The sequence below is a fragment of the Staurois parvus genome, unplaced genomic scaffold (assembly GCF_062004578.1).
Source record: "Staurois parvus isolate SC_StPar_1 unplaced genomic scaffold, SC_StPar_1.0 ptg000089l, whole genome shotgun sequence".
Taxonomy (NCBI): domain Eukaryota; kingdom Metazoa; phylum Chordata; class Amphibia; order Anura; family Ranidae; genus Staurois; species Staurois parvus.
Genome location: NW_028317885.1, coordinates 3,761,528 through 3,788,393, shown reverse-complemented (window position 1 = coordinate 3,788,393; position 26,866 = coordinate 3,761,528). Strand labels below are relative to the sequence as shown.

The following is a 26,866-nucleotide window of genomic DNA, read 5'->3' as shown; positions in this document are numbered from 1 at the left end:
AATGCTTTTTTCATTATGTCACTACATTTTTGTAGCTATGGGATGCTCTTATAGTTAGTTCCACCCTTCTTTTGCATCATCCTCCATTCACATTACCTTGTAAGGGAGCTTTTGATTGCCTGGGTGTTGGTGCCAAATATCCAAGCTCCCGCCCCATTTCTTCTTGCATAGAAATGAGACCCACCAGCTGGTAGTTGTTTGCCTTCACCATATTGTGCCCAACTCCTTGCCAGAGGTCTTCCCATGATGTTCTCAGCCACTGGCCTTTATATTCTCAAGAAAGGAATGTCCAAACAAAGATTTCAGTTACTGCACTTTACTGTTGATGTTCACAGATGTCAATGACAAATCACATCACACAGACATATTGTCCGGGGTCACTTGGCACTCTTTGCTAACTATACACAGTGGACGTACTGTAGCAGTCATTATGTGAAAGCCTCACATTGCATGTCATTGTTAAGCCATCTTTCTTTAGTAACGCTCTCTTCCCCAGGGTGATTAGTACTCACTCGGAGGGCTCTGACTTGCCTTTTAGGCTTATTGCATCCAGTTCATGACTCCCGTTTATGTTGTTCAAGGGACAGGACTGCTGCAGTTACTCCTCTAGTGTCGGTATACTTCTTAAAAGCCCTTTTGCATCCCACCCCCAGTCCAGTTAGACTGTGTTCAGTGAGGCAGGATGACTACAGCTAGCTCTTCTGAGAGTAGGCTGCTCTCACCCTGACCTTCAGCCCTGTACACGGCCTCTGCATTAGTAGACTACATTTGCATGCTGGTGGGATTTTTGACTCCCATGATCTGACTGCCTAAGGCTCCTCCCATCCTGGCTTTAATATGTTCGCTGACTACACCCATTATGACACTAAGGAGGGACTTTTCTAAAAAGGGAGCTATAATTGGCTTATAACGTTTCCCTTTTCCATATAATGAGAACAGAGCCATTCAGTGGCCAGCTAGCTAACTGCACCTGCCCACAGCCTTTTTAGTAAAGCTAACCTATTATAGCTTACTTAAGCCTTTTATTGCCTATTAGTAGGATTGGCCAGTGACATGCTGCTTCCCAGTTACAGCTAGGGTACAGGGCAGGATCTATGTTAAGTTCACCATACACATAACAATCTCACCATACAATCTCCATACAATTGGCTTTGGTTTACCAAAATTATTTAATATGAGTGCCCGCATGAACTATACAATCAATATGTATCCAGTCAGCCAGGCCCTCACTCTACATAGTTGATGGTAGATCTAATGGAGGTGGTATAGTCAGATAGTAACATGTATGGTAAGCTTTAGGAAGATGACTTGCCAAATTATAGTTTGATTTAGTCCACTTTACTACCTATCTCTGGGCTGAGTAAAACCCCTCCCCTATCCTTCCCTTCTACCCACTGACATTTCTTTAGAAATTTTTTTTTCTTAAAACCCTTTTATACTTACCTAATCCACAATCCCTGTGTTCCTCGCTTAAACCTCACCTGGACATAGGGACCAGTGATTTAGCATTGCAGTCTGTCCATCGCTGTCTGCTCCACTCACATTGTGATTTCATCCCTCAACTGCAGTCTTCTGGAACCTGTAAGGACTCTGCTGATGAAAAGCCAATGTGGAGTGTCCACACCAGCCAGAAAGCGATGTGGGCACCTAAAGAGGGACTATCCCACTCTACAGAGGAGAGCAGACTCGAGACCAGAAACATCATATGACCATGATATTAAGTGAGTAAAACACCTTTTTGGATTAGGAAGTTTCACGAGAACCTACCACTACAGTATAGGGCCAAAACAGCAAATGGAAAAACCTTTAAAAAGAAGTAGCACTAAACGTATCTTTCCAAAAAGAAAAAAAAGCCAGCCTCCAACCTCTCCTTATAGCCGGTAAAACACACTCTCCTTTATTACCAGGTAGTAAAACAAATTCAGGTCTACAACCTCCCCTTTAAGCCGGCCAAGCACACTAGTTTATTTCCAGATGATGAAAACACAAATCTTGCAGCAAAAGACGAGAAAGAAGAATCAGCATTACACTTGCCTTTCCAGAAAAAGAAAATTATTTCTGGATGGTAAAAAAGAAAAAAATCTGGCATCCAACCTCCCCTAATAAACGGTCAAGCATACACTTTTATTTCCAGATTATTAAAAAAATATCCAGCCTCCAAACTCCCCTTATAGCCAGCCAAGCACACTCCTTTATTTCTGGATGATAAAACAAAAAAAAATAAATCTGGCTACAAACCTCCCCTTATAGCCAGACAAAACGAAAAAAAACTGCCCCTGACTTCCCCTTATAGCTGGCCAAAAACGCACCTTTCTTCCAGTTGACAAAACAACAAAAAAATAACTCCGGCCTTCAACCTCCCTTTATAGCAAGCCAAGCACACTCCTTTATTTCCAGATGATAAAACCAAAGAAAAATCCGGCCTCCAACCTCTTCTTATAGCTGACCAAAAACACTCTTTTTTTGCCAGAAGATATTTTAAAAAAATCTGGCCTCCAACCTCCCCTTATAGCCAGCCAAATACACTCCTTTGTTTCCAAATGATTGAACAGAAGAAAAAAATCTGGCCTCCAACCTCCCCCTTATGCTGGCCAAGGACAGATTTTTAAGATTTTAAGATTTAAGAGAGAAGCTGGCCAATGGCTGCCAGCGCTGACCAATGTGTTTTGTTGGGGCGGTCCCCCTGTGAGAACACAATAGCCCTGCGGGGAGATCGTTGAACTAACATCAGATCGTTAGTACAGCAAACTCCTCTCAAGCTCTTCAGTTTTTCTGAACGAAAAAAAAAAACTGATAGTGTGTACCCAGATTTACTTTTCACAAACTCCAACATGAAGGACTTGACCCACAAATAATTTCAAACTCCTACAATTCAGTATGGCCCTGACATCACCTGACATTCTGCAAATCAGAAAGAAAAGACAAAAAAGCCTTTTGTGAAGATTCTATAGGCATTTATTTGCTCACAAAGTTGTTGAACATCTGAATTTCTTCTACAGATCTTGTTGTTGTCACAATGTTACCTTTCATCAAGTCTAATGCGGGCCATAGATGGGATGAAAAATGTCCGAAAATCGGGCAAAAAAAAAAATCGCCCGATTTTCAGATCGTTAGTGCGGTAATCAGTCGGTCATTTTTAGTGATTTTTGCCCTTTTCAATTATCGATCCTACTGGGAAATAATCGGCCAAATTTGTCATTCTGTCAATTTTCGCAGCAATGATGGACAAATCTGCTGAGCTTTTTCCGATTTTAAAAAATGCGCATGTGCAGTGACATGAAAGAAGAAGGAAAAGAAGAAAAGGAAAAAAATAGAATATGAATGAGAAGAAGAAATAGAAGATGAATAAAAAGAAGAAATAGAATATAAAGAAGAAGAAGAAATAGAATATGAAGAAGAAGAAATAGAATATGAAGAAGTAGAAGAAAAAAAAAGAATTTCAGTCCGATATTATATTTGACATTTAAAAGTATAGCAACATTGTATCTATTTGTATCCGAATAGAAACATCTGTATCCGAAATGGATACAAATAGATACAATGTTGCAACATTTTCTTCTTCTTCTGCATATTCTATTTCTTCTTCTTCTGCATATTCTATTTCTTCTTTTTATTCATATTCTATTTCTTCTATTTCTTCTTCTTCTGCATATTCTATTGCTTCTTCTTCTTCATATTCTGTTTCTTCTTTTTATTCATATTCTATTTCTTTTCTTCTGCATATTCTATTTTTCTTTTTATTCATATTCTATTTCTTCTACATATTCTATTTCTTCTTCTTCTGCATATTCTATTGCTGGCCGTAGACGGGACGAAAATCAGCCGACTTTTTTTTTACCAATGGTGGTAACGTCGGCTGATTGAACGAAACGATTTTTCATTTTTCTAAACAAAACGGCCGGTTTTCTCCCTGTCTATGGCCTGCATAAGTCTTTGTATCAATGTGTTGCTCAACCTTCAGTCTGAGCTCCAGACCCATTTCTTGCTGCAGATTTCTGCAAACAACACATTTGCCTTGTCTGATAACTACTGATGCAGTAACCATGAGCATTCAAAATCTGTACAACTGAACCTCGTCATGATTTGTCATAATTGTGATGATTCTGGCTTACAGCTCATGAAAACCCCAAATCCAGAATCTCAGAAAATGAGAATATTGTGAAAAGGTGCAATATTCTAGGCTCAAAGTGTCCCACTCTAATCAGCTAATTAAGCCATAACACCTGCAAAGGATTCCTGAGCCTTTAAATGGTCTCTCAGTCTGGTTCAGTAGGAATTACAATCATGGGAAAGACTGCTGACCTGACAGTTGTGCAGAAAACCATCATTGACACCCTCCATAAGGAGGGAAAGACTCAAAAGGTAATTGAAAAAGAAGTTGGATGTTCCCAAAGTGCTGTATCAAAGCACATTAATACAAAGTTATGTAGAAGGGAAAAGTGTGGAAGAAAAAGGTGCACAAGCAGCAGGGATGACCGCAGCCTGGAGAGGATTGTCAGGAAAAGGCCATTCAAAAGTGTTGGGGACTTTCACAAGGAGTGGACTGAGGCTGGAGTCAGTGCATCAAGAGCCACCACACACAGACGGATCCTAGACATGGGCTTCAAATGTCGTATTGCTCTTGTCAAGCTGCTCCTCAACAACAAACAACGTCAGAAGCGTCTTACCTCGGCTAAAGAAAAACAGACCTTGTCTGTTGCTCAGTGCATCTCATTTGGAAACCAAGGACCCAGAGTATGGAGGAAGAATGGAGAGGCACACACTGCAAGATGCTTGAAGTCCAGTGTGAAGTTTCCACAGTCTGTGTTGATTTGGGGAGCCATGTCATCTGCTGGTGTTGGTCCACTGTGCTTCATTAGGTCCAGGGTCAACGCAGCCGTTTACCAGATTTTGGAGCACCTCATGCTTCCTTCTGCAGATGAGCTTTATGGGGATGCTGACTTCATTTTCCAGCAGGACTTGGCACCTGCCCACACTGCCAAAAGCACCAAAACCTGGTTCAATGACCGTGGGATTACTGTGCTTGATTGGCCAGCAAACTCGCCTGACCTGAACCCCATAGAAAATCTATGGGGCATTGCCAAGAGAAAGATGAGAGACATGAGACCGAACAATGCAGAAGAGCTGAAGGCTGCTATTGAAGCATCCTGGTCTTCCATAACACCTCAGCAGTGCCACAGGCTGATAGCTTCCATGCCATGCCGCATTGAGGCAGTAATTGTTGCAAAAGGGGCCCAAACCAAGTACTGAGTACATATGCATGCTTATACTTTTCAGAGGTCCGATATTGTTCTATGTACAATCCTTGTTTTATTGATTGCATGTAATATTCTAATTTTCTGAGATTGTGAATTTGGGGTTTTCATGAGCTGTAAGCCATAATCATCACAATTATGACAAATCATGGCTTGAACTATCTTGCTTTGCATGTAATGAGTCTATCTCATATATTAGTTTCACCTTTTAAGTTGCATTACTGAAATAAATGAACTTTTGCACGATATTCTAATTTTTCGAGTTTCACCTGTACTTATTAATTTGGTTTTTTTGTATTTGTATTATATTTGGTATAGTAAATAATTAAACAAACATGCAAAATGAATTACAAAAAAGTAATTAATCATTTACGATTTACTATACAAAATATACAGTAATACAAATACAAAAACAAAGAAATTGAACAAAATTGTACAACAAATGACGTATGAACATATTTTTAAATGAGTAAAAAAAAATCTATTGTGAGCAGGGAGAAGAAATATTTTATTAGGGCTAAATAGGTAAGACTTTTATTTAAAGTATGACTAAAGGTCAAACTTTTTTTGGATAAAGTGGTGAGGGGTTAGATCCCATCAGATTTTTATTGCTGTCTGTGCAGGGGCGGACTGACAACTCATGGGGCTCCCGGGCAATAGGGGATCATGGGGCCCGTGTCCTTGCCCAAACTCAAAAAAGCCTATGAAAAAGGTACCAGGGTATCTCATGGGGCCCCCTACTAACCCCCGGCCCTCGGGCAGTGCCCGAGTTTCCAAATGGTCAGTCCGCCCCTGTGTCTGTGCTCCTCTTAGAGTGTTTCAATCTTTCTAATTGTTCTAAACACCAAAGTTTCTGTGAATTTATATGAACGTTTAGTTGCCACCAGAACAGGAATAGATGGGAAATCCTCCAATGGGGGCACTTGTTCTCATGACATCTGTCTATAACACCCTTTCTGAATTCCTCCATGCCTGTCCTAAGGTAAGCCATAGATGATGTGATTTTCTGCAGGAAAGAAAATCGCTCGATTCCCCCATTAACACAGTCAGTGTTGATAGGGGAATCCCTCCTGCAGTGGTATTGTGTTCTGCCGGCAGAACGCACAGATTCCTGCTAGTGACTATAGCTGCCAGTAGAAATCTCATGCAAAAAATCCGACAGGCTGGTTATACTGAAGTTGACCAATGGATTGCCCAGGGATGGATCAAATCAGAGCTGGTCCCCGCTGAACCGGCCGAGTTTATATCTATCTCTGGCTGGCTTAACAAAAGGGTTAAAGATGCAGAAGCCGGGCTTGTTACATTGTATATTAATGAGGACAGACCTGGGACAGGCTCACTCTAACATTGCTTGAACAAACCTTGCTATTAGCCATGACACCTCCTCCTGAGACATTTAATAAAAAAAATTTTAGGCGTGCTGTTTGAAACTTTGACTGCAAAAGTGGAAATAAGCTTTGAAGTGTATCACCATTTTTGCAGCCACATTGATGTAGCATAACTAAAGAAAAAATAAAAATTCTGTCTATGTTTTACATGCTCTTTCGTAATAACTCCATCACTGAAAAATTCTACTTAGTTCACTTTAGCAAGTCCTGTGTGAAAAAACAGAGATCATCTGCTCTTAGGGCTCCTTCACACTAGCAGGGGTAGGGGGCAGTAAATCCCCCAGGCTGAGCTGCACTTTTACCACCCCCAATCACTACACCATTTAGCTGCAGAGGCAGTAGCTGGGTGGGGGTGTACACGTGCCATGGCCACGATGCTTTGTTTCACAACCATGGCAGGCATTATACCATCTGTTGCTTTCAGTGGACAAAAAAGACCCATACAATGAATGGGGCTGCTCTGCAAACATCTCAAAACCGGATGCAATGCACTACTGTGGGGATCAAGGGATTAAAGCAGGAGGTGAGGAGGCAAAAAAAAGCCTCTGCGCTATCTGTCAAATGCTCTCTAAAGAGCAAATCAGATGTGGATAGCTCTTCAGAGACCAAGGCTGCAGATGACAGAATGCTGCATTTGCTATGCGGTGTGGGAAACGCACAGGAAACGCTGTGTTTCCCGCTCTGCATTATTATTATTATTACATCGAGTTTATATAGCGCCAAAGGGTTTGCTCAGCGCTGTACAATGGGGGGGGGGACAATACATGGCACAGTACAACAAAAACAGACAGCGTACGAGGGGTAAGAGGGCCCTACTCTTTCAAGCTCAGTGTGAACCGGAACTTACCCTAGGTTCACAATTATGTGGATTTCACTGCGTTTTCCATTTGGCAGAAACACACCCTAGTTCATTTAACATAATTTCCTATGGATCTAGATCACATCTGTGCGTTTTGAGGCTCAAGGACTTTTTTCCAATTTGTGTTTTGCGTGTAATAGACTTCAATGGAACAGCACCAAAAACGCAAGTATTGAGTTTTTTATACTTTTTTATGCATTTTGTGTGTTGTGTGACTGTACGCTAGTTGTTAAGGAAGCCGGTGGCCATCCACTCCTTAACCAGCGAAAGTTGCGCAAATCACGAAATGCATAAACAATGCAAAACAAATTGCATGAAAAACAAGTGTGAAAAAAACGCAAAATGCTCCCAGAAAATGCATCAAACGCAATCTGCATAGATGTGAACCTAGTATAGAGACAGGAGGGACATCTTCCAGCACAAAGAATTTAGACCAGCCTCTCTCCCCCAGAGCTTGGTGGAACTCTGGGCTATCTCCAGCGGTTACTAGGGGTTCCTGTAGGATCCTCCACCAAGCTGTGGCTGGGAAAGGCTCAACCCGTTGTGCTCAGGGCTGTGCACCCACATAGATATCATATTGGGAGCAGCGGCTGTGTCTGTGCAACTGCTGCATCCCAATTGACCGCTATGGGACTGACTGCATGCGGTTGTAGGGAACGCCTGTACATCCCAGTCCTGTGATGCTGGGTTCACACAAGCCCGCAGGCTGGTTGCGGGTGCAAGAATTGCACCTGTTTCGTCACCAGCAACCACCTGCAGTCGAATCACTCTGTTCTTGCAAGACACACGGGGCTGCCATTCATTCTGGATGTCACCCCTGAGCATCTCAGCCTGCAGCGCAATCGCCAGTGCGGGAACTGCATGGAAACCACATGCGCAAAATGACCAGGTTTTCCTGCGACTGCATGCACCTTTTTTTGTGCGGGACATGTGGCACAGCAGCCCATTAAAATGAATGGGATGCCTTGCCCAAGCAAATGTGGGCCTCACGCCCCACACTGGTGTAGAATACAGATCCCTGTGTGAACAAGGCCTAATGGGATAAGAACCATGACACAGAACTAATGTGTGATGTCGCATCCCCAAAAGTATAAACTTCAGCTTTAACCATTTACTCACCACCCTATAACAGAACTACTGCTACAGGGCAGCATGGCTGCACAAAATCATGTAGATATACATGATTTTGCATTTCTGGGTAGGGGGCGTGCACGTCCTACCTGCGCCGCCCTTGACGGTTTCAGCTGTTGAACCCCGGGTCCTGGCTGGTGATTCCCCACCGGCACCCGGCAATCGCCGAGTATCCCTGACAGGGGAGAGGTCTGTATGTAAACAATACAGATCTCTCCTGTCTGCTCCAGCATGCTGCTTTGTATGGCTGTGCATAGCACAGCCATACAAAGCAGTGTGCTGACACAGGAAAGCACACAGACAACAGTAAAACAGCACACAGTTAACCCTTTGATCGCCCCTCATGTTAACCTCTTCCTGCCCAGTGTCATTAGTACAGTGCCAGTGCTTTTTATTAGCACTGATCACTGTATTAGTGTCATTTGGATGTCAGTTCTCTCCCAGTGTCAGTCCCGCTATAAGTCACTGATCGCCGCCATTACTATATAAAAAAAAAAATCCAGTATATATGCCGCCATTTGTAGACGCTATAACTTTCACGTAAACCAACTCCTTTACATGTATTGTGATTTTTGTTTAGCAAAGACATGGAGCAGAATACATTTTGGCCTAAATTTATGATGAAATTATTTTTTACTTTTTTTTACTGATGTTTAATAGCAAAAAATCAAAAATATTGCTTTTTTTTCTCAAAATTGAGGTTTATTTTTTGTTTATAGCACAAAAAAAATTGCACAGGCGATCAAATGCCAGCTAAAGGAAACTCAATTTGTAGGAGAAAAAAGGATGTAAATTTAATTTGGGTGCAGCGTTGCATGACCGCACAATTGTCAAAGTAACACAGCACCGTATCACAAAAGGTGGCCTGGTCAGGAAGTGGCCCGAAGGGCAAGTGGTTGACAACTAAAAGTATATTTAACCTTCCATCTATAACACAACTATATTACAAAAACACAAAGTTCCAGCTTTAATTATCACCATTTTATTGAGGTCTTACATCAACCTACACTGAGGAGAGGGGCGCAGGGACTGGGGGACACTTGTAGGCATGCTCCTGCAGCCTCCTCCCTCCTCTAGCGGGCCGTGTAAAACGCTTGTGATTGGTCAGAACGGCTCCGTGTGTTAGTCATGTGATCCGGTCATGCAGGCCAAGGCGGTAAGTGTCCTGTGCACCCTCCGGGTCCGGCTGTGTCAGACGTACCGGAGGTCGGCATGTTTGCCCTTCCTTCACACCTCCCCGGCGACTTCCAGGCGAGGTATGTACGACAAGCTCCACGAGTAAGTAGACGCTCGCTGGGACTTCTAGTTCTCCAGTACCTGAGGGGGGACTGCCCGATAAGACTTAGATTTCAGCCTAGCAGTGTGATATTAAAGCAGCTGTGGGCTTGGAATGTATACTTATAGCGGTGGCGGAGCAGCCGTCAGCTGTAGTGGTATTATAAGAAGCGTCCCCGCTGTAGCGGCCATTTTGTTGTAGCTCACTGTACTTTTGTGTGGGGAGGGGTGTAAGACCATGTGACTGCTCTGCTATTGGTGGAGACGTTTTGGCGGGTTCCTTAGAGCTGACTGTGTTCCTTCTCCACCATGCCGCTCACTCCGGTGCCGTCCTCTCCCGCCAAACGGCCTAAAGAAGAAGAAAGTGATGTGAGTGAGAGGAGCCGGTCGGTGTTGCGCTTCGCCAAGCTGTCGGAGAATGCCTGCACCCCGACCAGAGGGTCCGCCCAGGCGGCGGGGTACGACCTGTACAGGTAAGAGGGCTCTGTGTCTTCCTATGGAGGCTTCTCAGGGGTTCAATCTGTAGGAGAGCTGCCAGCTCCGGGGAGGACTCTCCATCTATTTATTGCCCGGATCAGCCCCTCCTACACACCATATATATGATTCTGCACACGTGGCTCTGGCAGCCCATTCAATTCAGAACCAGGTGTAGTAGCAAGATCAGCCCCCCCCTGAGGATCTGTCCCCTTTGCAGCAACTGCGCGTGTGTGTTGTAGGCATCAGAAGCCGATCACGCTCTGTAGCTTACAGCTGCCTTTGTTAACCCCTTTTATGCTGGATTCCATTTACACCAGTGATCCGAGGGATCTGATTCAGCGGTTGGTATCAGTGGAATCCAGCCTAAAAGGGGTTAACAGGCAGCTGTAAGCTACAGAGCGCGATCGGCGATCGCCTTCTTATGCCTGCAACAGGCACATGCGCAGTTGCTGCAAAGGGGACAGATGTTCGGGGGGGCTGATCTTGCTACTACACCAGCATGGATTGGAGGGCTCATTCACACCCGCATGTCATGCTTAAGCATGGGGGGGGTTTATTTTGCATTTGTTGCCTACAGCATTGAACAGAATGTTCACCTGTATAGGTCAGCCTTCCTGTGCCAAAGTAGCTATGCTTTTTTTTTTTTTTGGGGGGGGGGGGTTGTTGTTTGTTTTTGTCCTTCATGTTTTGGCGAGCAACAAAACGTGCGTCTGATGGCCACGATTGGGGTGATTATGTTCCATATTTCATTGCTGCCTATCAATGCCCATCATTGCATATCCGTGCCACCCTATCAGTGCAGCCTCATCAACGCACATCAGTGAAGGAGAAAAATTACCTGTTTGCAAAATTTTATAACAGAAACAACTTCCATTTTCTTGAGGTGATTGTAGCCATATTAGTGCTCAATTGTTTCTATAACAGAAACAAAGAATTTTTTTTCTTTTGTTTATAGTTCAAAAAATAAAACACCCAACAGTGATTAAATACCACCAAATGAAAGCTCTATTTGTGTGAAAAAATGATAAAAATGTCATAGGTACAGTGTTGTATGACCGTGCAATTGTCATTCAAAGTGCAACAGAGCTGAAAGCTGAAAAATTGGCCTGGTAAAGAAGGGGGTAAGTGCCCGGTAGGCAAGTGGTTAAGGGGGGATATGAACATGTATAAATCAGTGGTTCATATCAGTGAGAGCTGTGAAAATGTGGAATAGACTCCCTCAAGAGTTGGTTCTGGCCAGCTCAGTGGATTGCTGTAGGAAAGTCCTGGATTCTTTCTTAGATACACAGAATATAACTGGATTCTAACATTTATAGGTAAAGTTGATCCAGGGAATATCCGATCGCCTCTCGGGGGATCAGGAAGGAATTTTTTTCCCAGCAGGAGCAAATTGGATCATGCTTTGCTGGGTTTTTTTTCTCCTCTGGATCAACTGTGGGTATAGGATTATAACTTTTTTTTTTTTCTATGGTTGAACTTTGGAAAAGACTTGTCTTTTTTCAGGCAGACTAACTATGTAAAGTTTCAGTTCCAGCCAGCTGATGCGTTTCAGCCCACACAGCTTTATTCATTAAAGCCATGTAGGATGAAACATGACAACTGACTGTAACTGAAACTTTTACACTGTAGTATTTTTAATAAAAGATTTTAGAGCAACAGTGGCTACACGGACACAGCCACATATCAAAATTTGAGAGCTCGGCAAGATTAGCTGTATGGCCTGGAATGCAAACAGTGTGCATTCGGGGCTGTGCAGCTTCACTGACACACTGGTCAGATTTTCACATATGACTGTGTTCTTTCAGCCACTGCATCTACCGCTATAGGCTGCCTGCACACAGCTCGATGCAAATAAGAAAATAAACACCCCCCTGCATGCAGAATGGGTGCTAGCACTTGTACTGAATGAAGAATCAAGCTCTTTAAGAGACTAGATGGTGCATGAAGCCAGGATCTCATGCACAGGGGCTAAACATTCAGTGTGCATGAGGCCTGAAGGAGAAGTTTGGGGTACACAAGAAACAAACCTACTCTCCTCCACACTGCTGCATCTGTGTGACATTGTAGTTATCCCACACCAACTCTAAGGGCTGGACCACACCAGATGCAGTCCAGTGCCTTTTTTTTTTTCCGGAATCAAAAATGCATGCGCAGTGTTTTCCATGTATTCCAATTAGGGGTGCACTGTAGTTTCGGTTGCTAAATTGTTTAAACCGAAATAAGCCCTACCTGCATTTTGCCGATATAAAAAAAAAAAAAAGAACCGATAACAGGTGCCAAAAATGTCCTTTGGCCAGTACTGTAGAGGAGACTGAGTGCTGCTGCATCTTGGTTCCGTCTGAATTTTCAGTGTAGGCACCATAATTTTCATTCATTTTCATGCACTCCTAATTCTAGTTCACATTAATACAGTCAGTTCCTGGTGCAGAAGAAAAATTAGAACATGCTACTTTTTTTTTTCTGCACAGCTGTACTGGAACACAGTAAAACGCATTAAAAAATGCACCTAAACAGATTGTGGCGTGAACTGTAGGCAAAAACATATCCAGAGTGCATTTTTGTTGTGTGAACTGGTCCTCAGACTGAGAACTGAGCAATCCCAAGTCTCCTGATCGCTAAGCCCTTGGTCCACTTAGAGCAGAGACCAGTGACTGTCACTGCTCTGCTCTTGCAGTGACAGGCTGGGGGGAAGTGGGCGTGGCTGGCTCTGGCTGTCAACTGCTTGCTGAATGGCTGAGTTAACTGTCAATCAGGCAGCCAGGTGGATCCCGACAGTATCAGCCCTGCCCCATCAGCTGATAGCAGACAATAGGCCAGCTGACTCTTGGTCACAGGAGATCAAAAGCAAATGTACTCCTGAGAGCCAAGGAGACATACCGTAAAAAAAAAAAAAAATGTCTTTCTCTTTAAGGGATAAGTTCACTTTTGAAAAAAATAAATGTGTGTGTGTGTGTATATATATATATATATATATATATATATATATATATATATATATATATATATATATATATATATATATATATATATATATATATATATACATTTTTTTCTTGGCTTACTGGTGCTATGCAGGACTTCTGCAAACCTATCTGTGCTCATATGGCCAAGCAGATACTCTGTGACAGGAAGAATCAATGTACTACCACTGCGCTCAACAGCATCATGGTAGTTCATTGAAAACTACAAGCACACGGCCACAAAGGTTGTCAGGATTTTTAGTTCAGAGTTCTGTGAATGAACTAAAGATGCGGCTGTGTGGGTGGAGCTCCGCACAACCATGCTGTTTTCAAAAAGTGACAGCTAGTATGGGGAACCTCTTCCCATACGGCTGTCACAGTTTGAGAGGACATCGGGCTGCAGCAGTGGGATCATGTTACATGGTCCACCATAAAAACAGGTGTAACTTGTTCCAAAAGGTGAACTTATTCTTTAAGGCCTGTTGACACCATGTCCTCTGATCTGCATAGGTCAGCACAGGCTCTACACCACGGCACATAGATAAATTATTTTCTTTGTGTCTGTTCATGCCATGCATCTGCAGTGGTGCGCGTTCTGTGTAAATGCAGCCATGAAGGGGTTTTATGCAATGCATGTTATTTTACGCCACTTTAAAACTTGAGCAATTAAAATATATGGTGTCCATGTTTCTCACATAAATCATATTTGTGTTTTCTCCATATTGTAGCGCTTATGAATATACAATTGCTCCACATGACAAAGCTATTGTCAAAACTGACATTCAGATCTGTGTACCAAGAGGATGCTATGGTCGAGTTGGTGAGTCAGATAATATGTAAAGTGACATTCCCAGCTGAAATAATCCAGTTCTATGCAGTTTGATGGTGTTACAAGTCATTTTCAGTGCTGCAACTCCCTACAATGTCTTTATATTATCCATCCTTTAACCCCTACACAGCAGATGAGCACTGCATTAATTACTAAAATGCTTTTGCTACTGAGAGCTGAAAAGGAAGTGCTTAGGTGGGTTATATAAGGAGAGCACGTGGTAGATCTTTGCAGAGTGATGACAGTCAATTGAGCAGACAGGTTTCCGGAGCACTCCATCTAAAATTATCACATACTATAACCCCTTCATGACTTTAGAGAACTGCAACCTGAAAATATCCTCTATAGGTAAATGCGGTTTCTTCCAGAGCGGCATGGTTCATAGTTTCTGCTTGCACCCACAGATGTGAGAATTGTCACGGTACATGAAGCTTTTTATGAACATTTTAAATAAATATAAAGGTGTGTTGTAGTCCCAAGCATGTTCCTGTAAAGTAGATCATGAAAAAAGGGCTCACTGCAGTAAAGCAGTGGGACACCCCCTCCCCGATCATCTAGGCTGTATAAGCTATGCTGCAAATGAAGAGGAAGGGCGGCGGGGAGGAGATTGAAAGTTGTACAGTTACTACTGGCACAAGAGTAAAGCAGATATCTTCAAATCTGAAACCCACTGCATTTGATGGCTGTCTCAGGAAGCAATTCTGCTCATTTCCTGTTAATTTTGTTTTTCTATTTTTCATTTACATATTGTGACACAGTAACTACTAAAACTACCCCCTCTTCCGGCTACGTATGTGTAAGCTCTGCCCTGTTAAAGTAGAACTATAGGCAACTTTTTTTTTTTTTTTTCTCTTCCCAGGGGTAATAACCGCTATCATATTTTTTTTTTTTTCTCTGCCATCTGTGTCCTATCGCAGGGATTTCCATTCACTTCCTGTACCATGTCCAAACAGGAAGTGAAAGGAAATCCCTGCAAATTAAGGGAATTTCTTTGGGCCCCCAGGTCAGCAGAACTAGTGTCCCCATTGGAAGATTTCCCCTATTATTTTTCTGGGGACAACCCAAAATTTGGGATTTTCTTTCATTTTCAGCGATAGTGGTGAACAGGACAAAGAGAGAGGGTGAATCTCCCTAATGGGGGCACAGACAGCAATACAAACTGATGGGTTCTAATCCCTTTCCACTCTAAAGGCAACTTTTTTTCTTCATTTTAGATAGTTACACTTTAATCCTCAAAAGTACCTTATTTGACAAAACAAAAGTGTGTGTTCCTATTTCTCATTGTTTCATGTAAATTAAATGTGAGCTGTATATGCTGTGAGAATCGATTTTAAGCAGGTTTTGTGTTTTTGTTTTTTTTCCCTACCAACTCAGCTCCACGATCTGGTTTGGCTGCCAAACACTTCATTGATGTTGGAGGTATGTACTTTTAAATTAATAACTTCTACCACTACATTTCTTTGTGGGGTGTGTTTTTTTTTTTTTTTTTTTTTTTAACCTGCAGCTGAGTACAGGAAGGAATCTGCACCTAGATCTGATTGGAAGATACCATAGTCAGAATCAAAGTTTTCTTGGTCAGACAATGTTGCCCTTAATTAGAAACTTTTTTTTTTTTTTTTGTTATCATTCGTAGAGGGACACAGGAAGTCTTACACTTTTAGGGTTTAAGTACACTGCAGCTGATAATCTCATGTTTTAGGGGCTGTTCACCCTTTTTTTTCAGCAGCCCCTGTACTCGCCCTAATGGTTTCCTATGTGTCTATGTACACATCGTCGTTTACAGATGTTTTTTTGAATGCAGAAAACTTGCGTTCAGCAGTAGACTTTATCAGCATTTCAAACGCTAACTGCGTTTATAGGCGTTTGAAAAAATGTTTTAACTCTTCCATTTCCAGATGCTGTCCAGAGCTTTTTTTTTTTCAACATGAAAAATGCATGCAAAGTGTTTTCCCGGTGCTCATATGGACCTGGTACACCATATTTGAGGTTTTGCATGAAAAAAAATGTTAGACACTGCTGCAATAATTTCTGCACAGAAATTAATTGGAACACATCCAAACACCACAAAAAAAAGACCGCTAATCTCAGCAAATACTGCTCTCTCTGCTTCTGCTCTCTCTATTTCTCTCAAAATGTCTGAAATATTTATTTTTTACTGTTTTTCAGTGCATTCTGGACTTTTTGGAATGTCTCCTGAGGTTATCTTAAAAAAACAAAAAAAAAAACAAAACGCAGTATGCAAATGCAGCTAAACAGACGGTTTTTTTATTAACCTGCATTTTCCAGCAGTCAGTTTCCATCGTTCAGAAGTGTCCCGTGTACATGGGGCCTTAGGTTAGACTGTCAGCTACAGGAGGACTGAACAGTGGCAAACAAAAGAACTTCAGTTATAATACCTTCTACCAGCATGCCTCAGTTTTTTGCTAGCGCCCCATGAGGTTGAACATCTTTTCTTCAGCTGTGCTGTTTCAAGGCTAACCTTTTTGATTATTTCTAGTTACACTTTTTTTTTTTTTTTTTTTTTTTTTTTTTTTTTATATTCCCCTTCTTTAGACAAGATTTATCTACATTGGTGGTGGTGATGACTGAGGAGTCTAGAAGGAAGTGACCCTGGGGCAGTTGGCTTTATGGGGGCACTTTCCATGACTCAGTTCTAGTTATGTTATCTGTGGAGTGCTTTCCAGATTCAGAGGTGGGCATTGTCTCTGTTGCTTGCCCTGCCTCTGAAGACAAACTTTGCTAGACTATTCTGGCTGGGCACCAGTAACTCCCTCATTTTCATTCGTCACTGTGCACCTTTATTCCTCATTCCTACTAGCTTTGCTGTGGCAGGGGTCAACACCGTGGGACAGAACAATTTTTTCCTTCGGGAAGCCTTTCTCCACGGATGTTCCTACAGAAAGGAGCCATGTAGAACATACAGTGACTGGAGTACACACACACTTTTGCTCTCCTGTGACTTCGTGACATCTTATAGTGGGATATTGCCTGCTGTCAGCTGTTGTGGCAGAGCTGCTCCAGGCTCTGGAAGGATTCATTTGATATTGTTGTGATCCACCCAGCTGATAGATTTACAACTGGCTGGGGCTCTGAACCAAAACCATCTGCACCCACCTCCTCAGCCTGGCACTCTAGCACTAGTAAGGGCTGGAAGAGTAGAGCAGTGATTGACAGTCACTGGTCTCAGCTCTAAGCAGACCGAGAAGTGAGTGATCAGTGTCCGTGTGATCGCTCATTTCTAGTGCTTTTTTTTATTTTCTATAAACCCCATACATCTCAAGTCCTTGCCCCTGAACTTACCCCAGTGCTTTACTGGGGTGTGACTGCAACATGTCTGCTTTTCAAAAATTGGGAGCAGTTTGTCTCGCAGCACCGGGTTCCCCCAGCATGCTTTCCACTAACTGGCTGGGAACAACTTGCAGTGCCCTTCCCCCGATGGTGACATCTGTAGCCTGAAATAATGCTGCTTTCTAATTTTTTATAGAAGAACTCTGGGAAACATAAGAAAAGTCACCCATTAATACACCCCCTACACTAAGCTGTTAATACAGTTTTGAGAATCCTTAACAGTAAGGAGAAAAGCCGAATTGAATTTTCATTGCCTCATCTCTGTAATTCAAGATAAAAGCATCTGCACTGCCAAGGAGGAGATGTAACGGGGATTACTTATTATTATTATACAGTATTTATATAGCGCCAAAGGGTTTGCTCAGCGCTGTACAATAGCAAGGGGGACAGAACATGAGACAAGACAGAAACAATACAATACACGAGGGGTTCGAGGGCCTGCTCTTTTGAGCTTACAATCTAGGAATCTTCTCTTCTCTGCAGTAAAAGGAAACCGTTCCCATCATCCACAGGGAATTGTAGTGAATGTGGGTGGGTACACTAGCTTGTACATGTTGAATGTGTCTTAGAATCTTTGTCTGCCCACCACTGCAAGTGGGACTGAAGGGCATTGCTGCTTCCTGGAGAAAGATCTACAGAAGGGATGTGCCAAGACCAGTGGCTGGGAGAATAGGAGGCATAGCAGCCACTGGTCTTACAAACGAAAAACCAAAGAGCATTAGTTGTTTTGATTTGAAAACGAATAGGCTATTTCAGAGCAACTACTGAGTGAACGAGAGGATGGATGACATATTCAGTGACAGTAGGAAATCAGCAACAAGGATGTGTAAAGGTGTTTTTACTCAGAGTTCTTCTTTTGTGTCTGATCACTTATCAGTCCTCTTTGGCTCAATCGAATGGGGCTGATTCCTGTGCCCATTTTTGATTTCAGACTCCATTCCAGAAGCCACAAGTGTGCTACCGCTCCCTGTCCAGCAGATTCTATATTTGATTTGATCCAAAGACTTTGGTTTCTGAGTCACTCAAGCCTTTGACCAATGAGTAGTCACCATCCACTGCTATTACTCCCCAAGGTGAAGAAAACGGTTTGTCTCTACAGCATATACCAATTTGAAGATCAGCCTTCCGCCTGACTTTCTGGGCTTGGTTCTTATAGGACTGTTAAGGCTGCAAAGGCTTTTCTTTTTCACCCATAATTCAAGTTCTTCCTGTATGAAGATTGGAAACATGGTTGCTTTACTCCCCTAAGCATGTGCTGTCTCTGTACCCAGTTAGTGAGGAATTTGTTCAGCTGTGGAACCAGCTGTGTCTTGCAACTACCAATACCCATACATAATGCTCCTGAGTTTAGGGACCTGACTGATGAAAATGGCTGAAGACCCCTTTTCTAGAACTACGTTCTGTTTGACAGGTACCATACATCTGATTTTGGCTGTAATTTTGCTTTGCCAAACCATATCTGATTGGTCCTAATTCTTTATAAGGGATGTTTCTGCCATTCATTGACCCTACAGGTCACTGAGCACATGTAGCGGGTGTCTGTGATAAACTTCAGCTGGGAAGCCCCCTGGCTTGCTTAATTCATGAACTGCTTGTCGGTGCATATACATACAGCACTTTGGCAAAATGCTGGACTTCGGAACTTGTTTGCAGGAAGCGTTTTGTTGTGGCTTTCAATCCACAGCTGAATGTTTACATTTGGCCCCACACAAGTTGGAATCCTACGTGTGCCTATCATTCCAGCTAACCAACATTTTTTACGAGGTGTTTGTGTGGGGGTTTTTTTTTTTTTTTTTTTTTTTTTTCTGTAGGGCTATCAGCCCTTGGTGCTTTATCGTTGCAGGGGACTTGGTTGTTGAAATACTGTCTCTCCATCAACATTTTGGAGCTTTGGCCGATATGGTTTTTCCTTTTCAGTGTGGGACCAAACTGTTGAGTTCCATTAGATTTGAATCTGGTCTGACAACGCCATGGCAGTGGTGTACATCATCAATCATCAGGAAGGAACAAGTAGTCTCAGTGCAGAGGGTGGATCAGTTACATGTGTGATCTGGTAAATTGAATGTCCTATAATGTCTATGGCCTCCTTCAATGTCTATGTACATAGCAATAAAAATCATGAACCAATGTGATTTCAACCTGTGGCAAACTACAAGTCTCATCCTTCCGTGCACACTGGAACATGTAGATCTCGATACACAGCTAATTTAATTTTCTATCTTTGAAAGAAGCCGGCAGCACATATACAGACTAGAACCTGATAACAGAAAATTGAGTGCCCTTCAGTCCCAGCTGAGCACAGAGGAAACTGGAGTGCTTTTCCATCCTGGTTCAGTCCTAGGCAGCTCTGACATTCTGAGTAGCACTGGTGGAAATCACAGGATCAGGTATTCAAATCTGTATACCTGTTTCCTGGCAAAGGAAGGAGGGCACTGTGGATGTAAGCATAAAGCTGAGTTGTCTTTTCATTTCACCTGTATTATAAATTAAAATGTAACCTCTAATAAACTTTCTAAAAATTACTGCCCTAATGTTCCCAACAAACGAAGGTTGTGTCAGCAGTCACAAGCAATACACGGTGGATGTTGAGGTCCTTTTTATAAGGCTTAAGACCACTAAACCCTCCCATCCTTTTACAGACAATGAAGCTGTCTTCTTGGCCTCTGATGTGCAGCTACGATGGTGCTGCACATACCAGCAACTATAACACCAGCCAATTGATGGCAGGTTGAGAGCACAAACAACTGTTACAGCTATCCTGCCTTGAACGGAACTGTTTTTGGAAATGATTAAGTTAAAGAGTTTAGTTCCACTCGAATGTCAATTTGGAAAGAAGTTAAAAGGTAACTCCACTTTCATGGGGAAGAAAAAAAATGGTAAATAAAACATACAATTGCGACACAACTCCTATTGTAATTGTAATGTTATTTAACCACTTTACTACTGCCCTATAGCTGAATGACAGCTACAGCGCGGTCGTCCAGTTCTGGGAGGGCGCTGTCTGATTGCTGTGTCCTTTTAACCACCATGTAAATACACTTGCCAGTTATCGGCAGTACTTTCCTCACGCTGTCACAGCATAAGAAAAATACTTCCAGAAACCGGCAACTGTCAAAGCAGACCTCTGCACTGATGATCAGGGCAGCCCCAAAAGTGCCCGTCAGTGCTGCCAATCATTGCTGCCTGTCGGTGCATTAGCATCAGTGCCTCCTCATCAATTCCCACAAGTGCTGCCTCTCAGTGCAGCCTCATGAACACATCATTGAAGGAGAAAAATTACCTGTTTGCTAAATTTTATAATAGTAACAGATCCTACCCTCCCCAGAAAAAAATATATTCTGAACCAATGGACTGCGGACACAGTACCTGAATTTGACATGTACCCACTTCCGCCAAGTTGTCGTCCCCCTTCCACACAAACCCTCCCCGTCTGTAGTCTTGTGGGACACGTGACAGGCCCCAGAAGACTACGGGGCCATCCACAAAGCGCAGCGCTTCTCGTGCATGCACAGTGGGCACCCCGCTGTGAAGTCGCAAGCTGTCACAGCCGGGTGCCCACACTGCAGATGCAGGCGCCATGGAGAGAAGACAGCCGGTGAAAGTAGGACACTGCTGGACCGAGGAACAGGTAGTCTCGAGGAGCGCGTTCTGCACAGTAAAGCCGAGTGGCCGGCCCGGTATTCCCGGCTGTGGGAATTCTGAGCTGGCCACTCCATATTTGTTCCATAAGACAGACATTTCTCCCCCCCCCCCCCATTTTTTTTTTTTTTTTTTTTTTTTTGTGGGGGGGGTGCATCTTATCGAGTGAAAAATATGGTACTGATTTTTCCGAAAGTATGCACGAAGATGCAAGTCAGATTTTTGGCTTCTCCAACAAAAATTTTTTAGGAATGTGCAAGTTTGTTAAAATACCTGCAATGTACATAGATCAATGTACATAGATCAATGTACATAGATTTGACTTCCTGAGAACGAGATTCAAGGCAGGTTTAGGGTTGATACATGGATTGCATTGTAGACTAAAGGGTATACATGCATAGGGAGTTTTTTTGTTTGGTTTTTTTTTTTTTTTTTTTTTTTCTTTAACAAAAAAAAAACTTTTTTCAGTATTCCTTTTACTTTCAGTCGGTACCAACAATTTTGGCTGTTATGATTTCAGGGGCTCCAGCTAAATTAACACTGAGGATTTGTCAACCATTGTACTGCCCACTCATACTAATTCATGCTAAATATGTGTAATACGACCCAGAGTGCATAGAAAACAATATAGTATACATGCAACTTTTTATTTCAGTGTGCCCACAAATAAAATTGTGAACGTGTTCTGTTAACCCACCACTGCCCAAATGCAGCCTGCCATGTTAAATATTCGCTTCTTCCCTGCGCCAGCAATCTTCACCAGGTTCTCTGTGTTGCACCACACAGTCTTTATTATCAAGATCATCCCTGCTTGCTCTCCTTGATTGGCCTCAGTCCTATTCATTATGAGAGCTGTTTTCTGTAGGGTAGCTGGCAATACAGCTCACCTATAGCAATTAATAAGGTCATGGCATATTAGAGGAGAGTCAGCAGTAACATTCATAAGAGGTGTGGAGGGGGTTCCCCCCCCCCCCCACACACACTTTTCTATCCCTTGTATCTTATCTTCGTCCTCTTTCTTTAGGTCTTCTACCTGTTTGCCTGGAGTTGAGCTTTAAATAAGTGGTTTACACATTGCTTGTGTGCACGAACAACACTAATGCATACAGAAAAAAAAAAAATCTTCCAACTTGGATGCCAGTTTGTAATTTTGTCATGTCCAGTATCTTCATTTCTAAAAGACCTGTGATGCCATGAAATGAGGCAATGTGCCATTCTTCCCCTTTTCGGTATCCTTTTGGAGAAGGTGGGACAACACTGGGCACTTCTGTTAAGCTGAGCGGTCCATAGGATTATGCATACTGTAGTACATTTATTATTTTACCAATGCAATAGCTGAACCTTTTGAAAAGTTTAACAAGTAATTGGTGGCTAAGAATTGTTACCCTCCTTTGCATATACTTTTCTAATATCAAAGCTGCAGTGAACAACGGAGCACATGAAATAAAATGCAAACAAATTCTTTGCCTTTTTGTTTTGTATTATGTGTGTGCAGTATACTGTGGGTTTTTTTTTTTTTCTCCTGCTAGTCTAGAAATATTTTGTTTTCCAAAGATTTTGAATACTCTATAGAAATAAGCACAATACAACATTGTGCTCTCTTCCACAGCTGGAAGGCGTAGGCAGCTTTTAGAGCCAAGAGACTGACACAGAAGGAGCTTGCTTTTAAGGGCCATCAAATTAACCTGCCAGCACCAATGTGACTTTTTTTCCACTGATGGCTGCAACGGGCTTTCCACCCATATTACACAATGCAAAATGTCATTCTGCATCGCAAAGGCAATTCAGCATAAATGTCTGGGCCTCCTGTTGTGAGGAGCACTTTTTTCCTCCAAGGAGATTATATTTTACTCTGGGTGTGTTTCTTAGTGATACATTTTCTGTCATTATTCATCATAGTGCATGCCACATTTTTAACTCTCTTATGCTTCTCTTTAAATGTAGCTGGAGTTATTGATGAAGACTATAGAGGAAATGTTGGTGTTGTGTTGTTTAATTTTGGCAACGAACCCTTTAAAGGTATGTAGTCGTATTTGGAGTTCAAGAACCTGTGTAGTTATTATTGAATACTAATACAATACTTATGAACTAAAGACTTCCATTTAAAATATTTTTGGCTACCTGACTTCTGAATATCACCCAGTTCATGCAAAGACATTGTGGCAACCGGACAGTTAATTTGTATGTAAATTGCACCTCTCACTGTAATTCCCCCTTTTTTTGCCTCCTTTTATGTAAATCTTTTCAATCTACCATTGAAAGCGTTTGATATATCTGTTCGACAAGTGCAGAAAAAGAAGTGTGTGATTCCCGTGCTCTGCTACTCTATGGACAGTTAGCTGGGAACAATGCTAACTGATATCTGACTATAAAACACCTCCTCCCAGTGTTGCGAATCAGAGGAGGAGGTGTTTAGTCATCACAATTCCTTCCTAGGGCGACATAATTGCTTCTAGATGCCACACAGTTCTTGCCCCAGGTAGGACAGGTAGTGTGTTCATGGCAGGATCACCGGGGGAAGATATCATTCAGCCATTACATCTAAGGAATGGTAAGCTTCAAAACATCCAGATTTTGGTCTTGGATTTAGATATGCTTAGAGCAGACTATAATAATGGCAAAGTTGGCTTTTAACAATTGGGAATAAGTGATGTTTCAGAGGATATCTTTGTTCACATGCTGTTATAAGGAGCATTCTGTAAATTATTTTTTTTTTTTTTCTCCCCACAAATTTCCATAGATACTACGTAGAATGCTGCAAATGGCACAAAGCCTGGGTCACACTGATAATTACCCTTATGTATAGAGGTGATTGTAGCCGTATTCGTGCACTTGCGACAGAAACAATTGAGTACTGTCCGTGATACTTTTTTTTTTTATTTGCACTAACATACAATTTTGAGGATAAGCTTTCGGGGTATGTCCCCTTCTTCAAGTATAGTACTGCTCGGACCTTGAAGGGGACATACCCCGAAAGCTTGTCCTCAAAATTGTGTTATTGCAAATAAAAAAAGAATCACGGACAGTACTCAGTTGTTTCTGCCTCAAGTATAGAAGATTGCTTCCTATCAGTCTTGTCAAAATGTAAAGTTTTGGGTTATGGTTACAATGTCTGTGAGTTACTTAGGCAGACAGCTCAGTTAAGTTGAGATTTTTGGGCTGATAACTTATTAATCCCTTCAAATAGTGGGAGAGAGCATATCACTTTGCCGCGTGTTTCAGTTTAACCTGCACAAGGCCTATGCTTTCTTGTAGACCTTAAAGTGGAGCGCCACCCAAAAGGGGAAGTTCATCTTTAAAGACTGGTCCCTCGCTCTACATTAAGGATTGGCACCTTTTGGCGAGTGGGTACCCGAAATTGACAGGTGTAACCTCCCACTTCTACTGCAATTGCCTAAGTGATTGGAAGAGAAAGTTGTCCTCAACCCCACACCCGCACGACAGATCTCAGAAGACTACAGAGCCATTCATAAAGCGCAGTGCTACTCACGCATTCGCAGTGGGCGCCTGGCTATGACGCCACAAACTGCCACAGCTGGGTGCCCACACTGAAGACGCCGGGGACACATATGAAGCTTCCTGTGAATGGCTGAGCAATGCTCAGTGCGTGTGGGGGTTTTTTGTTTTTTTCCCATGAGTGCAATGGGATGTTCCCGTCCCACTGATGGTGCACAGCGCTGTATACTGTATGTAAATGAGGTAACATACGTACAGCTAATACAGCGCCCAGTAAGCACTTGTTGGTACAGTAAACAAAATATTTAAAGGAACATTAAACGTGCAGTTAGGCTTTAAATTGGCCAAATGAATGTATAAAAGTCATTTTGCTATTAAAATTGAATGGACACTGCTGACACAAAATCCAGGTATTTTAGAAATGTCTTTTTATAGCTGTGTAGAAAAGACAGTTAAGTGAGTCAATATAATTCCTTGCCAGTATGTAACTAATGTATATCTGAGCAAATAAATGCTAACCATTTCAACTTCACTTCTTTATGATCTTTTTAGCTTTTAAAAAAAAGAACACTACACACAAAGCATAAACTGTTTTTTCCTTTTAGTTAATAAAGGCGATCGAGTAGCTCAGTTGATCTGTGAACGAATCCTATATCCTGATCTGGAGGAGGTTAAGGTGAGTTTGATTTATTTCACTCTTCATGAGATGTGGCCTTGTGTTTTGTGTGAAATAACAGGTATATAGACCAGTAGATATCCTCTTTTAATTGTTTACAAAACAATTTCTCAAATATTATGAAACCATAAGAATTCTAAAACTAGAAGGCCTACTCATGTACCTGTGTGTTTCACATGAACCCTTTCAGCCAGACGAATTGTTTCTGTGCTTTGCAATGTTCCTTTTTATAACTTCACTGCTTTTGGATAGGTTCTGTTGGTTCAGAGTTGCTTCTCTGGAGGGACCATGGCAGCAACTATAGAGCTTTGACAAATGGCTATGGATTGGGCAGAAGACAAATACCAGTATGAAATTGATACCACTCCCATGTTAGTTTTGAACACAAAATGTTTGTTAGTGTTGTAAGCCTTAATTTTGCACTTCTACATGCCTGCAAGACAGTGGAGGCGAATAGGTGTAGCCAGATATTTTATATTAAAGTGTATGTCATCTCTGAATTAAAATTTGCAGCATGCATCTATCCATGTAGATTTCACAAGATTTCCTTCTCAGAAGTACTGGTACACCTTGTCTGGAGATACTGGCAGTCACCATACTGCCAGTTGGGTTTCTTGTCACACAGGTCCAGATATTTAAAGTGGTGAGCTATTACTCAAAGCCGATGTGAATCCTCACAGGGCGGAGTAGAAACATGCACTTTACATATAGTGGCTGTTGCCATGAGAAATAGCTGGCCTTTTTGGCTTACTTTTCAGTGGTTATGTGACTACCATTTCCTTTGTACGTTCTCTGCAGGATTGTAGGTGGAGCGAAGCTGAGGGTGAATAGCTGAACACAAAAAACTCCCAGACATTGTTGTAGCATTTCCTACTGCATTCTTTGCTTTACATTTTTTGGTTTTGAAATCCTTATCCTCCGTTTTTTGTTTTGCATTTCAGACCTTGGATGTGACAGAGCGAGGTGCTGGTGGCTTTGGATCAACTGGCCAAAACTGAATTTGCTGTTAGAATATTAGCTGTACATATTTGTCAGTTTATGACTTTTAATTTTTTTTTCTGTACCCATTTATATGTCAATAAAGTGTTTTTTACCATGCTCTTTTCAGTTTAAATCCATTTATTAAAAACCCAAATGTGCCATTCTTCACGTCAAATACAGAGATCTTCAAATACTCTGCTGCAGTGCTGTCAAGCTTTTAATACTGTTGTGTCAAAAGGAAGCCAACATATTTTTGCCTAAAAAATTTTTAATAAGCAAAATTATCCTTAGGAAGTTTCAAGCAGTTTTAAAAGGTTTGTGAAATAGCACATACTTTAGGTATGAAAAGTGTGTGTCAATTATATGTACTCTATATTCTTTATTATATCTACAATTTTACTGGGTACACTGTACATTCTTGCAAGGCTTCCTTCTAGGTGAGAATGTTGAGAGAAGCTAACCTATTCCCCTTTTGCTCCTCCCTCTACTGCTACACAACAGACTGTTAGGAAGGTGAGGTGGGTGGAAAGTAGCTGGGTCAGCATACACAGTGATGAGAGGATTATGAATGTGCTGGAGAATTGACATTTTT

The 26,866-nt window shown here is 42.0% G+C and overlaps 1 protein-coding gene across 2 annotated transcripts; it reads left to right on the top strand.

The window, feature by feature from the left end:
* Window positions 1–9,736: 9,736 nt before the first annotated feature.
* On the top strand, window positions 9,737–26,391 carry DUT (deoxyuridine triphosphatase). 2 transcript variants are annotated; one of them, XM_089670327.1, is made up of 7 exons: window positions 9,737–9,889; window positions 10,264–10,381; window positions 14,074–14,165; window positions 15,549–15,593; window positions 23,106–23,180; window positions 25,223–25,293; window positions 26,235–26,391. In XM_089670327.1, the coding sequence occupies exons 1-7, from the start codon at window positions 9,775–9,777 to the stop codon at window positions 26,289–26,291; spliced, it is 573 nt and encodes a 190-aa protein (XP_089526453.1). In that variant the 5' UTR covers window positions 9,737–9,774; the 3' UTR covers window positions 26,292–26,391. The 2 variants fall into 2 exon arrangements, with proteins under 2 accessions (XP_089526453.1, XP_089526454.1); XM_089670328.1 differs by lacking the exon at window positions 9,737–9,889 and having other exon boundaries at window positions 9,925–10,381.
* Window positions 26,392–26,866: the final 475 nt, after the last annotated feature.